The 15,617-nt window shown below is 55.6% G+C and overlaps 1 protein-coding gene across 2 annotated transcripts; it reads right to left on the reverse strand.

The window, feature by feature from the left end:
* Positions 1 to 187: 187 nt before the first annotated feature.
* Positions 188 to 13,867, reverse strand: BRINP2 (BMP/retinoic acid inducible neural specific 2). 2 transcript variants are annotated; one of them, XM_079314630.1, is made up of 8 exons: positions 13,708 to 13,867; positions 6,515 to 6,861; positions 4,341 to 4,531; positions 4,000 to 4,190; positions 3,538 to 3,643; positions 2,954 to 3,190; positions 2,554 to 2,776; positions 188 to 2,219 (listed from the first exon to the last, which is right to left on the reverse strand). In XM_079314630.1, exons 2-8 carry the CDS (start codon positions 6,793 to 6,795, stop codon positions 1,103 to 1,105), a joined length of 2,346 nt encoding a protein of 781 aa, XP_079170756.1. In that variant the 5' UTR covers positions 6,796 to 6,861; positions 13,708 to 13,867; the 3' UTR covers positions 188 to 1,102. The 2 variants fall into 2 exon arrangements, with proteins under 2 accessions (XP_079170756.1, XP_079170757.1); XM_079314631.1 differs by lacking the exon at positions 13,708 to 13,867 and having other exon boundaries at positions 6,530 to 6,662.
* Between the last annotated feature and the right edge of the window lie 1,750 nt (positions 13,868 to 15,617).

Raw genomic sequence — 15,617 nt, forward strand, 5'->3', positions numbered from 1 at the left:
GCCACCGGAGCAGTGAGCTCTGCTTGTCTGGTACCCAGCACTCCCATCTGACAGCCGGGCAGCTCCACTGCTTGATATTCCAGTCAGGCACAGAGTACAGCAGCGGCAGCACCACCAGGAAGAAGAGAGGGAGGGGAGCCATACAGCACAGGAAAAGCCAGGGCTAGGGATGACAGTAACTGTTCTGTTCTTTTCTTTTTTTTTCTTTTTTTTTTTTTTTAATCTCAGTTGCTTTTGGTTGCTCTTTTGCTCAAAAAAGGCATTTTTTAAAAAATATATTAAACAGATACATTTTACTAAGATGCCTTTTGGCTGGAGCCACTGACAAGAAATGACACTCCCCAAATGAATAGGCTTAAAAAAAAATGGTCCCAAATAAATAAATACATAAATAAAACATTTTCTTTTGCATTAGGGGATTTTTGTTGTTTTGTTTGTTTTGTTTTGTAGGGAATCATGGCCCAGAGGTCTCTGCCGGTGTCTGTGATGGCAGCATCCCTGGCTCAGGTGCCAGGTCCTTCCCAGGCAAGGGGTGATACAGTGCCTCAGCACTGCAGCAGACACAAGGTGCTTGTGGAGAGGCCCCAGGGCAAACCTGCTGGGTCTCCAGGGCCTGTGCTGTGGACCCCCACCAGCACCGTGTGTGGGGGGACAGCTGCAGGATGGATCATGGGGGAAGCAAAGGCAAAGGTGCAGTAGAAACCTCTTAAAAAGACTACAAAAGTTGGGGTGGCGAGGAGGGATCCTTATAGTAGGTCAAGCACCTGCTCTGGCAGGACCAGCAACTGCCTCTGGCCAAGCTACAACCCCCTGGGCCACTGGCACACCTCCCCAGCCACCTCCGTGGTGGCCACAACGGCATTGTCCCCGCACTCAGAGCCAGTCTGCACTGCACGAGCCATCCCTCCTCCTCAGTCCCACTGGCATCCTCCATCCACTTGAGCCCTGTGTCTCTTTGGCCAGTTGCTGGGTGTACCATGGAAGCACGCAGTTGGCACTAAGGTAAGGCCTTGAGTTGGATTTTTAGGGTGGTTATTTCTCTCTTCCCCAGGAAGTCCTTGCTGCCAGCCCCCCAGCAGCACGGTCTGAGCGCTCCCAGCCGCTAGCTGCACAGCTTGCCCGTTTCTGGCTCCAGCGCATTGGGCAGCCTGGCGTTGAAGGCTCTCAAGGAGGACTGGATCCTCGCCACCTCGTTGTTGGCCAGCTTCAGCCGGTGCCGGAGCAAGCAAGTGAAGAGGTCGAGGCGGATTTTGCCAGGGGGTGAGAGCCTGTTCACACGGTCCCTGATCTCCAGCAGCTGGAGCATTGCTGAGTCCTGGGAGCCCTGGGTGTAGGGGTAGTCCAGCTGGAGGATCAGGTCACGGATAGCATCTGGCTCAAAGGGCAGGCTGTAGCCAAAGACTTGCAAGCTGTTGATTTTCATGTACCCCAGGTTCTTGGAGGGATCTGACATCTCCAAGGGTTCATAGTAGATCGTCTCATTGGAGCTGTCATCCAGAGACTTGATGCGGCTCCGCAAGTAGACGTGGACTGTTTCAAAGAAGGTCTTCCACTTGTTGCCCAAGGTGATTGTCCAGTTTTGGCACTGGGCAGAGGCATCTACGGTAGTCCTTTCCCAGTCTGGGAAGCTGCCCTCATTGACAGGCATGAACCAACTCTCTGAGTGGCTTCCCCCAAAGGGGTTGACATAGATGGCCATGACGGGCTCCAGGGTACTGTTCTTGGTGAGGCAGATCTGCAGAGAGAGGGCCAACATGACGTGAACCAACCCAGGCTTGTACTTGTTGCTCTTCAGGGTCAAGAGCATGCGCTTCCTCCAGGAGGGGTCAAACCAGCTCCCCAGGCGCATGTCATTGCTGATGAAGATGGAATGCACCTCGATGCGGCTGTCCCATTTCTGCAGCAGGTACTTGAGTTCCAGGTCCTGCAGGTCGGTCTCCAGCCCCAGGTAGTGCTCCAGGGAGTCAGCCACCTCAGGGCGACAGAAGCCCTGGGCGAGCACATAGCCGTGGTTGCAGGTCCCGCAGCGGGTGCTGTTGTCCTGGTCACAGCTGGCACAGGCCGGCCCCTCGCCCAAGGCACACGGTATGGACCCCTGGCAGGAGGGCTGCTCGGAGGGACAGGTACAGCTGTGGCTTTCTTCCAGGAAGGTCCCAGGCACAGTGGTCTCGCTGCAGTACAGGAGTGACTGTGCGCGGCTCCACCAGTAAGGGAGGGACCTGGTGCAGAGGAAACACAGAAGAGAAGCACAGATGGAATCTTTTGGGATGCGACTGGCTTTCCCTAAGGATGGAAAAACTGCCCACCTTGTGTTTGTTTTCTTCTCTACTGGTGGCCCCCCCCATGAACCAAGCCCCATTTTTCACCTTCAAGTTTGGACCTGATCTCTCAGGGCCGCATTCCAAGCTGGTAGAGCCACTCCTGCTGCCTGCTCACCTCCAGGTGTCCCTCCTAGGTGGGAGCTTCTCCAGTCACAGCCAAAGGGAGGTAGCCTCTGGCTCTGAGCTACCCTTTGGGCATGGGGCGGTGTCCCCAGCAAGGGATGCACCCTACCTCTCCTTTGGCAGCTTGAAGCGAGGCTGGCGGTGGCAGCGTTTGCTGAGGTTGAACAGCCGCCGGATGAGTCGGTAGGTTTTCCTGGAAAGTAGCTTCAGACTGGTGCCCAGCTGTTGGTAGCGATGCTGGACATCCAAATCCATGGTCCAGAAGTGGGAGATGGCTGTCCTGTTCAGGAAACGGTCTGTGGGGAGTCTTTTCACCAGGGCCTGAAACTCCTCTGTGGGGAAAAGGAGATGGTGTCAACGGATCCCGGAGAGCAGGGAGTGAAGGTGGAGCTGAAAGCAACCTCCCTCCGCCCGAGGTGTCCATGGTGAGACCACCCTGGAAACCCAGTACGAAGCATGGGCTGCTGGCAAGGGGAAAGCGATGGTTGGTGGCGTCGCCCCAGCCTCACCTGACTCCTCAAACTGGCTGTGGTGGCTCTCCCAGGCTCGCCCCAGCTGGGCCAGGCTGCTCTCCAGCGCCTGGACGTCAGTCTCGGGGCAGTTGCAGCGGGGGAAGGAGAGCTGGCACTGGCAGTGGCAGTCGCTCCTGCGGCACACCAGCTCCCCGGCAGAGCCGCAGGCAATGTAGCTGAGAGCGGCCGCCACGAATCTCTCCCGCAGGTAGGAGGGAAGCACTGTCTGCAGCCCTGCAAGAGGGAGCAGCCCCGAGAGCATCAGGGCACGCAGAGCCCCTCAAAGAATATCTGGGCGAGGAGGGCACAAGCCTTCCCCCTCCCTGGGCTCCCACCCTTGCACGATTATCATATCAATTTGCTGTGGAGCCGCTTGTCTGGGCTCTGCATCGATCTTGGCTCCTCTTGGCAGACAAGCAACAACCTCATCCTGCCCAGCTTTCATTATTTCCATCCCCTCTCCTCCCCAGCCCTGAAATTAGAAGCAGCATCTCGTGCCAGCACACTCCCCTGCAACCCCTCGTGCACCACAATCGTGGTAGCATTTGCCCACTCCCACATCCCCATGAGCCCAGTCCTACCTTGGAGCTGCACTTTGTTCTCAGGGCTCTGCACCAGGACAGAGCTCACCGAGTCCAGATTGTCATAGTTGCTGCAGCCGAGTGGCCCTGTCCGTGTTTCTGTCACCTAGGGCGGGGACACACAGGTGGTCAGGGACACAGGAGGGGACAAAGGCTGAGAGTGCTGTAGATAATCCCCGACCCCACTGGCCAAACCCCACTCCTCATAGCAGGGCTATGGCCGGAGAGGAGAACTAATTATCTGCTAATTAGCTCATTGACAGGCGGCAGTCCTGCCTGCAGCCCGCTGAAAAATGTGCCTTTATTAGCGTGCCCAATTTCCCATAAATAATGGGAAGCGTTCAGTCTCCCTGCTGTCTCCTCGCCGGGTGAGGCTGTTTTAGGTGTGGCCAGCTCCGAGGGGCCCTGGTGAGGCCGGGGCTGCCGTGTCCAGCGCTGGCCCCTCCCTCAGCCCTCTCCTACCTTGATGGCAGCCGTGGCGATCTGGATGTGGTGCAGCCGGCGCAGGGTGCTCTCCCGGTCGATGAAGTAGGAGGCTGCCAGCTGGTGCAGGGTCTCCAGTGAGACCCCCGAGCTGTTCCCAGCTCCCCCCGCAGGCTCTGCCCTCCGGCTCAGCTTGCGCTTGTCCACAAAAATGGTCAGGGACTCCTCTCCTGGGGAACAGGCAATACTTTTGGAAGGCTGCTGGGCTCCCCCATTCCCTTTGTTGGCCATGTTTCCCCTGCAGTGCTCCTTTCCCACTCTCCCTCTGTGCACAGTCCTTGTGCAAGGGGCTGAGCAGGTCCAGCACGCCCAGCACTCACCTCCCAGTGTGGCAGCCAGCAGGAAGTGTGTCCCATACTTCTTGATAAGGCTGTCAGTGATCTGCTGGGGGCTGGGCCGACGCCCCAGCAGACGGATGTTGCGGATGAATTCAGGGGCCAGGGGGAGTGGAAGGCTGAAGAAATCTTTCCTCTCCAAGGCCAAATTATTCACCTTCCAACGAGCAAACTCTCTGTGGGAGGAGAACAGCAGTGGGGAGAGGGTGAGAGGTGGGTCTGGCCACGGCACACACATGTTCTCCTTCCTTCTGTGCCTGAAGGGACAGCTCAGGACAGGTGGAAAACTGCTGTTAGAATCATCCTGACCTTCCCATCGTAAGTGAAGAACCTGATGCATGCACTTGCCGGCTATGGATCCAGCCAAGACAAAAGCACAGGTCCTCCCTAAGCCATTGATGGTGATAAAGAGCTACAAGCAGCGGAGATGCCTGATATTGATTAATCCAGCACCTCCGGAAGGCATTAATCACAGCCCAGGGCAAGGCTGGACCCTTCTCCAGTCCACTGGGCTGGTTGGATCTTATCCCTCCTCCAGCCCTATGCCCATGGATCCTAGTGAAAATCCAGCATCTGGGGGTATCATGGTTTTAAATACCAGTAGAATTTTGTGGGAAGCTGGAGGTATTGGGATGTTGTAGGGTTGGTGGTGGGTCCCCTCAGAGCCCCAGATGCTGTGAGTGTGCTCCCCAGCCTTGCCCAGCCCGAGGGAGCTGCCACCCAGCCTGTCACTGCCTCCAAAATCCCATGGCCTCGTAAACAACCGGCAGCAAATTTCAGCCTAATCTTTGGCATTTTGCTCTAATTAAAACCAGGCAATGCCTTTCAGACAGTTTTACCAGGGCTGAATGGGAAAAGAGGGAGAGAGAGGAGGAGGGAGGGGGGATGGTTGCAAAGCAGCAGCTGCTGGGCTCAGCAGATGACAGGTTGCCTCCCACCACGACTTTTGGGCCCAGAAGATGGGATACAGGGGCCAAGTAGCAGAGCTGAGGACAGGGCAGGGGGGATGCTGCCTGTGCCCTTGGACTCACACTCCCTTGGGGCTGGGGTGCCAATTTCCCCCCTTCCATCCCAGAGGAAAAGCAAGCTCTGAAGGCTGACAGCAAGTTCTCTGCCTCCAGGGAAGCGTGAGCCAGCTGATATCCCTCTGGCTGCTCTTCGTCCCACCACCGTCACCAGCAACATCCCTGGAGGACACAGGTTCTCAGCATGGCAGCCTCAGCACACAGGAAAGAGGAGAGGAGCTCCCTGGGGGTGCCAGGCTGCATAACAAGGCTGCAATCCCAGCACCCACGTCAGCATTCCCGGGAGGCCGTGGCCAGGCTTTGCTTCACTGCTGTAAGCCCCCAGTGCTCAGCTCCAGTGGGGAGTGGAAGGGAAAGGGGCTCGTTAGCCAGAGGTGACAGCCCCAATTAGGTCCAAGAGGCTGTGGAATGGAGTGGGCTTCCCAAGGAGGCTGTCATGGGGTGGCCCTTTGCTGTGGTGAGTGGACCTCACCACTGCCAAACCTGGTTCTCAGCTGACAGGAAGCCCCCTCCAGCCTCAGCCCCCATGCATATAGCATCCCAATGCAGCAGTCCATGGGCTGATGGGACTGTGAACATGCCAGGGGGTCAGTCAGGGTGGCTTTCCTCCAGCCCCAGCAGCATCCCAGCCCCAGAGGACTGTCAGTCTAAGGCAGTTTCAGTAATTTGGCACAAAGAGACATCTTTGTGCATGGAAAAAGACAAAAGAGCATCTTTGTCCAAAGGGCCTGGAAGGTGGAGATACCACATGCACATTGCCCCTTCCACTGTGCCCAGTTTCCACCTCGTGGCAGGAGATGGGTAGGAAGAGGATGTCCAAAGGGCCTGGAGTACACGACACCCATCCAGCCCAGTGGGCTCTGTGTCTCCTGCCACAAGGGCTGATTCCATCTCAACCTGTGCACCAAATCCCACTCAGTTTAGGGCAAATCCTGCCTGGAGTCCAGCCTGGCCAGACCACGAGCATCCTAGGGGTGCTGCTATCATATTCCCTGGAAAAGCAGCATCTCACATGCACCCACTCCGCTGTCTGTTCCAATGATCTGCCTCCTGCACGCAGGGTTCTGCTCATGTGGATTTGAGAGGGTCTGCCTCCACTTTGCCCCCCCTGTCGGGCTGCCCACAGCCTCTCACCTGTAGATCCTGTACCTGGTGGTGAAACCCTGCCGGTAGCGCTCCATGAAGTCCACGTACTCCTGAGCTCGGTAGAAGGGTCCCCGGTCAGTAAGGAGCCAGTCGAGGGGCGCCCGGGCAGAGGCGGAGGAGGAGGCGGAGGAGGGGGTGGCGGGGGCAGCATGGCCCTGGGCCCCAGCGGCCACAGCCCAGCAGCAGCAGGCGCTCAGGGCCAGCAGGGCCAGCGGCCACGGCAGCATCCGCGGGGGCCCGTCAGCACGGGGGAGGTCCTGCCGCCCCATCCTGCCGCTGCCCGGCCGCCTTCTTCATTCTCTCAGCCCAGGGCGATGCTCCGGGACTGCCCCCTCCTGCAACGCCAAGCGGGGACACCGTGAGCACAGCGGCACGGATGGGAACCAGGAACAAGCCCAGCTTTGGGATGCTGAGAGAGGGAAAGCTGCGCTCCAGGGAGAGCCACGCGCCAGACATGGCGCAGGAAAGAAGAGCTGATGGGCGCGGGGTGCTGAGTGCTGCTGAAGTTAAATGAAATCCTGCCTGATGGCTGGCTGAGGAATTTCTGGCTTTTTCTCTATGCTTTTCTCTGTACATCAGTCTGTCAAGCTGAGCTTGCTGCTGTGGGGTGCCCATGTGGGGGGGCTGGTGGGTTGCCTCCACACCCTGCATCGTGGGGATGCATGGCACGAGCATGTGCAGCTCATTTCAAGTGGGGCTAAAAAAATAATCATGGGGAACTGGGAAAATTAGCTTCTCCAGGTATGGACTGGATCATGTGTGGTTGATGTTAGACTTTTCTTTGTGTCCTGCTAGTGTCTGGATGGATGGATGGATGGATGGATGGATGGATGGATGGATGGATGGATGGATGGATGGATGGATGGATGGATGGATGTCCACTCCAAGGTCGATGCAAGTAGTATTGCAAGAGTGCAAAGGAAAGATGGAGCTTTTCTGGCAGCAGCAACCACAAGGCCAGAGCCTGAATTTGCCAAAAAGTGGGAGATGGGGAGCTGCAAGGACTGGCCAAAGCCAGGTGGGCTGTGAAGCAACAACATCTGTTTGCCTCAAAACAGGGATCCCATTGCTGCAGTAGTGCCAGGGAAGATGGTTTTTATTCCAGGAAGGCAGCTGAAGTCCAAATGCCCATCCCTGCTAAACGCACACCAACCCTGCCTTCTCCCAAACAGGGCTTTGCTGGATGAATCATCACGCTTTAACATGTAATAATATGTTTTTTCTATTTTTTTTCTCCCTCTCTTCTATTTTTAAACCCTTAAGAGTGCCCTTTGATTACACTTTCTCAGTTTCTCACTCAGCCCTTGAGGCTAGGGCCCTGTGAATTTTAAACAAAAGCTGAGATTTTCGCATCACCAGGCTGGGGTGCCAGAGCAGTGGGGTGGCAAGAGCACCAGGCAGGGTGATTTTGTTCCCCCACACTATTTTTTCTTGTGTAACCCTGGTTTCTCCCAGCCTGGCAGACAGCCACATAACAGCCCAGTTACTGCCTCCTGCTCAGGGCACGTGGAGTCCCCCACGGCCACGATGTGACCAAATCCTGGTCCAAACTTGTCTCATGCTTTGGTGGGGGGAAGGGATTGCCAGGCTGGTTTCCTCACCGTGTGCCTCAAGTGTTAGAGGGGGGATCTGTCACCCCCAAAATGTGGCAAAACCTGATGCCAGAGGCTCACAGAGCTGCTTGTGTGCTGCCCCTGTGGGTGACTGCTGAGCAGCTGAGGCACTTTGGCTGCCCTGTAATCCTCCCTGCCTGCTTCCCTGCCTGCAACCAAAGCTGGGCCGAGGGGAAGCAGGCAGATGGGATGCAGAGTCTGCCTGAAGCAAATCTGCACCTTGCTCCCCTCGCAAGGAATATCTGCTGGTACAATTAAAAATTCATGTGGCCTGGGAAGCAAACAGATCCTCAAAGCTCAAGATTAAGCCCCCCCCAGGTCCATGCTGCCTGCAGCCATGGGTTCTGCTGCTGTGCTGACCCAGGACCAACTGCCGTGTCCAGGAGAGAATGGTGGGAGCCAGGATCTGGCAGCAAACCTCAGGGATGGTTTAGATACTGACCATAGACTAAACCCTCGGTGATTTGATCCCTTTCCTGCACAACAAGGAGGAAAGCAGTGCTCTGGATCTCAGCTGAGAAGCCAAGAGAAGGTAAAGCATCCCTGAACAGCATCTTTTTAAACCCTGCCTATGGAAGCACACTGCTTGTAGCATTAAATATGGCTGTGACAGCAAAACACCTTGTTTAAATATCTGGTGCACTGGGACTCTGCCTGTTGCCTCACCAACAGGCTTAGCACATCCTATCTCCTTGTCCCCTGTCATCATCCATGGGTTTAAAGTGGCTCCTGACCCACCTCCAGCTGAAGTTGGGCTGGGCAGGGACTGCTCCCTGGCTGTGTCACTCCCCCTGCCTCCACACACCTGTAACTGCCTGGGTCTTACAGGGGACGTTAAAGAGGATTTAAGTGGTTAAAGGACATGCTTTTCCACAAGCGTCATGGGACATTGGCCTCATCCATCACAACTTCACACCACCACAGACTGGGGACAGTAGGTACAGTTCTGCACCAGTCACTTCACCACCCCTCCTGAGGCCTTCCTGGTGCAAATCAGAAGGACACAGGAGTATCCTTCCTTTGATTCAAAGCACACAGGGGATTTTTTTGTGGTGGGACACACCAGGCAGACCACTGTCTTTTCTGTCAAACCACCCTAGACGTTAAATGCTTCCCACCAGCACCAACCAGCCCCTTGCCATTACCACCTTGGGGGGCATTTTCATGTGACTTTGCCAAGAGGACCTTCCCATGCTTTCCTTCCCCTCCAAATCCCCTCTCCCACCACAGCTAAGGCACCAGACATCTGGCTCACCCTCACGAGGATGGATATTATGGACCGACCCACTTTGGGCCACCTTTTCCCTTAGGCTGTAGTCCCTAGACCAGCTAGAAACCATTTAAGCCTGCTCTGATGCCTTCCCTGGGGAGCTCATTCTGAGGTCTGAGGCTGAGCATGGCATGTTTCCCTGTGGCTACTTTATGTTTTACTACAAAGCAATAAAAATAGGATTTGATATTTCCAGCACTTGGCCAGGGCAAACTGGTGCAAAACCAGTGCAGATTCCCTGCTGGTATGAAGCAAAGTTTCCAGCCTTGCTAAGTGAGCTTGTATTCACACGTCCATTTATTTACACCGTGTGTGTGGCACCTCCGAGGGAAGCTCCTGCCTGGGGACGGGTGCTGACGCACACCAGCATCCTTGCCAACAGGAACTGGAAGTCCCAAGCCAGGCAGGAATGGGCAAGGAGGGCCTGTGTGGGGGCTGCACTGAGCTATGCAGCAACTTATCCCCACGGAGCAGCTTTCCTGCATCACTGTCAGCTTAATTTATTTCCTCCTATCGATCAGGGGTTACAGAAAATAAATACATGCAGATATTGCCATAGCTCTGTATAGTCCTCAGTCCCTTCAGCTGAGGGGAACTGGCTCTGATTTGAGGGGCAGGCAGGCTGCACTGCTGCTCTTAGGGGTTGGGGCAATGCTTTTTGAGGTGCACCTCCACATGCTCACACCAGGATCCTCCTGGGATGCTGGGGAGTGTAAAGTGCTTTAGAAGCAAGTAACCCCCTTGACCTTACTACTAGAGCTGGAAATAACTTGCTAACCACTTTTCCTTGATCCAAAAAAAAAAAAAAAATGAAGATTTGATGAGAGGCATCTGACAACTCTTTCTTCTTCCTTTTGATTTAGAGTTTTGCATCACAAAAGTTGGAAAACTTCCAGTTATTTTTTTCTTCTTCTCTTTCCCCTTCTATAAAAATCCCAAAGCAATGGAAGAAGAGTGCCAAAGAAAATATTCTCAGCAAATTTTTCTGGGACCACAACCTCTTCCAGGGCCAAGTCCTCCTGAGCTTCTTGCAGCCCACTGTGTCCCTGCTGCCTGCATCAAAACATCCATGTGTTGCTCTAGTGATGGCTGATGCATGGCCCGTACTGTCACTTGTCACGAGCTACACCTTAGAAACACCTTGTGGCAATTTCCAGAGTAACCTCCCACCCTGGGGACAGCGGTGGGGTCACATCTGTGGTGGTGTCCTCATCCAAATGGGGATCAATTGAGAGGCCCAAGGAGGGAGTTGACGTGGGGGTGCTCTGGTGAGCTGTACAAGCATCCCTCTACTGCCCTCAGAGCTGACAGTGACAGCAGCAACATCCTCAGTATAACACTGGAGTTATGAGGAGGTCCTGCTCACTTCCATGCTGACGGCACCTCCAGAGCCACGTGCTCCACCTACTAATCAGGCTGAGTTCGACAATTAAGATGTTAGCTAATTGTTAGGGACATTAACATTGATTTGTGCCCTTTCATGCTGCAGGAGCAGATCTCAAGATACAGAAACTGAGAAGCATGCACTGGGGAGAGGGGCAGAGGTATTTGCCAGGTGCCATCGGGAAGCACAGAAGATTCCAGAACAACCAAATTCCAGGTAGTTCTGGAACTACCTCTGTACACACTGAGCTGAAACCCAGAGCCAAAGCAAATCCCACTGTCTATATGTATATCTATACAGGTATATGACTCCAGTTGGTGGCAGAGCTGTGGGATGTGCCCAGTCACAGGAGCTGGTCCCTGGGGAACAGTGGGAGCAAGGGTGCATCTGTGCAGGAGCAATGGGGAGGGATCTCAATTTCCCTGGGGATGTCTTTTAGTGGGAATGAACATCAAACCTAGTGACTGAGTCACCTTCTCATTAAACATGGAAAAGCTTTATCAAATTAGGGCCACTTAAAAGAGCCTGGGCAAAGGCTAAGTGCAGTTTAGCGTCTGAAGTGGATTGACTCAGCTGAGCCACGTCTATCTATGAATTCACACAGGTGCCCAGGCCACCTCTTGCTCTGCCGCTTGCACACCTCAGGACAGAATCTCAATTTTTGCAGGATGCTCCCATTGCTCCAGAGTCACCAGTCTCACATGGGGCTTAACAGAACCTACCTCCCCTAGAGCCAGCCCCGCCTCTCTCTCCCTGCCTGCGCTGCCTCCTCTGTCCCCTGCCCAGCTCAACTGTGGCTTGCAAGGAGCTGCACCGCCGGGCTCGTATCTGCACGCTCCCGAGGAAGCGCCAGGGCCTCATTGATCTGCCGGGGTAATTAAGAGAGTGCAGCAGGCACCGCCGGAGCGACAGCAGCGCGGTAATCGCTGGCAAAGTGGGCACGGCAGGGTGCTGGCAGCCACCTGGCAGCCGGCCTCAGACACGGCTCCAGGCGGCCAGCACAGGGACAGCCACCTCGGAGTCTCCCGTCCTGCTGGAGCCACGGTGCTGAAAATCACAACCGTGGCTGTGAACAGATTGTCACTGGGCTCCCGCAAGCCACCCTCTGTAGCCTGTTCAGTCACTACAGCCGAGGGACTCTAAGTCACTGCGCTCCTCTCAGCTCATGAGACTGGTTAGAAAACCTGTAGGACTCAATGACTTGGGTTCCTTTTATTAGCTTTCCTTCACATCCTCAAGAGCGAGACACTTGAAGATGAGAGTAATGGAAAATAGCAGAAAATCCCAGGACTCAGGGATCCAAGGATTTGCATAAGACATCAAATGAGTTGAAGCCTGGGCCGCTGACAGGGAAGATGGCAGCTGCATGCAGCGAGTCGCACCAGTGCCATGTGTTCTGCCCTCCGGCTTTGCACACCCGAGACTTTCACACCTACAGGCAAAAAGCCTCTTAAATAAAGCAATGTGCAAAATACAATCTCCTCCCCTGGCACAGTGATGGCAACAGCATCTCCAGCCTCCCCACCTTGTGCTGAGCTCTCAGACCAAAGAATCCCTGCAGATGGATCTTTGGTACCAGGGGAGAGCATCCCTGCACATGAGGGCATGGGGAAAAAGAGCAACCCTGTGCACAAGGGGCCAGGGAAAGAGAGCAGCCCTGCAGCCTCGCCCCAGGGAGGATGGCTCCTTCTCGCTAACAGATCCTGCATGCCCAGTACTACCCTCATGCAGGAGCTGGGGGCAGTGCAAGATGAAGAACACAGCTTCCCTTCCCTGCCTTGTCTTCAAACGAGTGACAAGTGTCACAGATGGGCAGTGATGCACAAGTGTAGTTTAACCTTAGCGGTGCAGGATAAATAAGGTGCTGTGGCTGGTGTTGGGCAGAGAGAGGGAGCCCTCCTCTGGGGTGTCAGAGTGGGGCCACTCCCCTTTCCATCACCCCGCTGCTCCCCAGGTCTCCAAGCTGTCACTGAACGGCCACCAAAGACAGCTCTGCTTCGGAAAAAGTGCAGGGGCCTCCTCGCAACATCTCCGGGGCTGGCAGGGACCCTCCTGGCTGCTGACAGAGAGGGGACACTGACATCTGCCGGCAGGTCCCACTCAGCCCCGGAGCGCCCAGCGCAGAGTGTTCGGCCCCCGGAGCACAGCGGCGGCACCCCGGGACCCGCCACCGTCGCTCCGGGGCAGCGACACGCGGGTCGCCTGCGGAGGGACACGGCAAGTGGGCATCGCTGCGCTGAGAGCTGATGCTCTCCAGCTCTTTAAAGACACAGTTTTGCTTCTTACTGGAGAGATGAGTGTTTAGGGGAAGGGAACGGAGCCTGGCAGCGGGGACCGCCGGCTCCCGGAGCTGCTGGTCCTGTGCCGGGCAGGCGCCCGGGCCGAGCAAACATCTCCCGACGGGTCACGCACCCACTGCTCGGCTCGATGCTCTGAGTGGTGGGGCGGGAACGATTACCCCACAGGCTATTAACATCGGGGAAATAGGTGTTTTAACACTTACAGGGGCATCTCCCTGCGGGCGCGGGGTGTCTTACACCGGCATTTCTTACCGAGCAGCGCACTCAGCACACAGCGGCAGGTCCCAGCATCCCGGCCATCCAGTTTATCCCGGCAGCCCGCCGGCAGCCGGTCCCACCGGGCCGATCGCCGCCGGGGCGATTCTCGCCCGGAAAGGACTCGGTGCCTTCGACGACACCCGCGCTCGCCGGGGAGGCTGCGAAGCGAGCCCGGAGCGGGGACACAACTTGACCAAGGTCACCGAGCAAGCCGGCTCAGTTAGTACCCAGGATCTCCGCCCGTGAGGGGCAGCCGCTCGCCCCGCACCACTCCTTCCCCACCCCACCACCGGCAGGATCCCCAGGCCGCCTCAAACCCCGTCCCCCAACTCCTTCCCGCGACCCCGCAGACTCACCCCAGGCTCCAAATCAGCGCCGGCGTGGCACCGGCCGCCTGTCCTTGGCGTCCCGCCCCAATCCGCTCCGGCTCAGTGGCCCCGGGCGCTGCCCCGCCGCCCTCGGGCCGCGCCATGTGCGGGCGGGCCCCGGCGGCACCGCCACCATCCCGCGCTCCCTCAGCCCGCCAGCTCCGCCGCCGCCGGCCCCGCCGAGCTGCGCGGGGTCGCCGCGCCGCGCCGATAATATATGCAGCTTCCGCAGCCAATCAGAGGCGCCGGCGGCAGCCACGCGCGTTCCCATTGGCCGAGCAGGAGAGCGGGGCGGGGCGCGGGGTGCCGCTCCCGCCTCCCGGGCCGGGGCAGCGAGCCCGGGATGTCCGGCTGGGCTCGGGGAATGGTGGCGGTGGACGGGACTCTGGAGATCATCTCGTTCCCGTCGTGGGCAGGGACACCTTCGCTAGACCTGCTTGCTCCAAGCCCCACCTGCCTGGCGTCGAACGCTTGCAGGGATCCACATTCACAGGTTCCATGAGCAGCCTCATGTGCCGGTCATTGCCAGTGAGCAGCAGGAAGACGCCGTCAGTGACACTACATTTACTGTTCTCGGGTGGTTTTCTAAGATGTGTTCTATTTATCCGTGTTCTTCACACCTCCCACCAAAGCCCTTCCTTGCTCCTCTTCACTCGTCGTTAGGCATTCCAGGGGTACTGCTCCTGGGGGTGCGTCCCGTTTCCAAAAGGGAGGGTGGAAAGAACCTTGTTGGAGGTTAATAATGCAATTGTACCTTTTAAAAAAATTATTTTTCAGAATGAAAAAACTCCTTTGAATGAGTTTGTGGTAAAAGAAGAACAGTGGAAGGACGTTGTGGAGAACATCCAATGGATTTCCCTGTGCTCCCCAAAAGGAACACAAAAGGAGGGCCACATCCTTCAAAACACCGCTACTCATTTTTCCTTATTTTTCCCTCCCCAATTTTCCTCATTGGGTTTTTGTTTGTTTGTTTGTTTGTTTGTTTGTTTGTTTGCGGTTCTTTTTGTTCATTTGGGGTATTTTTTTTCTAATTTTTCCTGATTTCTCCTGATCCTGAGCCAGTTGGTGCTGTAGGGAGACAGCACTGCTGAAACACACCCCACCACATCCCCACTGTTTCAATTCCATGCTTCAGTCTGGTTGTTGAAAATGGGTAATTTCTGGTAAGCACAGTTCTTCCTGCCCTAAGTCTCATGGAAGTTTAAAATACAGGGGGTTAAAAATACAGATCAGTCTGGGGAAAAGCACCACTGCTTGGGGTGTGCGGGGCACAGTGTTATCCCCCCTCAATGCCGACCCTGGGCATGTTAAGCTTTACAGCTGGCACACATGAGGGAGGAGCAATTCAGGGAAACCCTCACAACGGGAGGTGGAGAGCTCTGCAAAAGAAAAATACAAACAATTGAAAAGTATCTGCTTTGTGGTGTTTTCTTTGAAGGTGCCGGGTGGGATGTCCCCATGAGGAGATGGTGTGGGAGCTCTGTGGTGCCTCCACACCCTGTTCCAGAGCCGTCTGCCATCAGGAGAGTCTCAGGGGGAAAACCACACCAGCAGACCACGGCCATGCATTCCTAATGCAATGCCCAGACTGGGCTTTTCCCCCACAATGGAAGAAGACAACATTTTCCATCAGAAGATTTTGGCTGCAGTGGGGACCAGAGTTGTTTGCAGGAAGGTGTGGCTGTCAGGCAAGCTTTCAGTAGTGCTTTGTGCTCACTTAAAGAGAGTGAAAATAAAAAGCATCCAGATCTGGCAAAAAGATCCAAATCCAGGAGGTTTGGGATTGGTCCTACACTCCATATATTTATATATATACATATACACATGTACATATATGTTTTTAACATATATATATATATGTATACACACGTGCACACATACAGACAATTATATGCATT

The sequence above is a fragment of the Erithacus rubecula genome (genome assembly GCF_903797595.1).
Source record: "Erithacus rubecula genome assembly, chromosome: 10".
In the NCBI taxonomy this organism is placed as follows: domain Eukaryota; kingdom Metazoa; phylum Chordata; class Aves; order Passeriformes; family Muscicapidae; genus Erithacus; species Erithacus rubecula.

Bases quoted from the DNA above. Each gene is read 5' to 3' on its own strand.
- BRINP2 (XM_079314630.1), bottom strand. From the start codon at position 6,795: ATGGGGCGGCAGGACCTCCCCCGTGCTGACGGGCCCCCGCGGATGCTG. The intron at 4,532-6,514 runs GTGAGAGGCTGT...CTCCTCCCACAG, and splicing joins ACCAGGTACAGGATCTACAG to AGAGTTTGCTCGTTGGAAGG. The intron at 2,220-2,553 runs GTAGGGTGCATC...CCTCTGCACCAG, and splicing joins TTCAAGCTGCCAAAGGAGAG to GTCCCTCCCTTACTGGTGGA.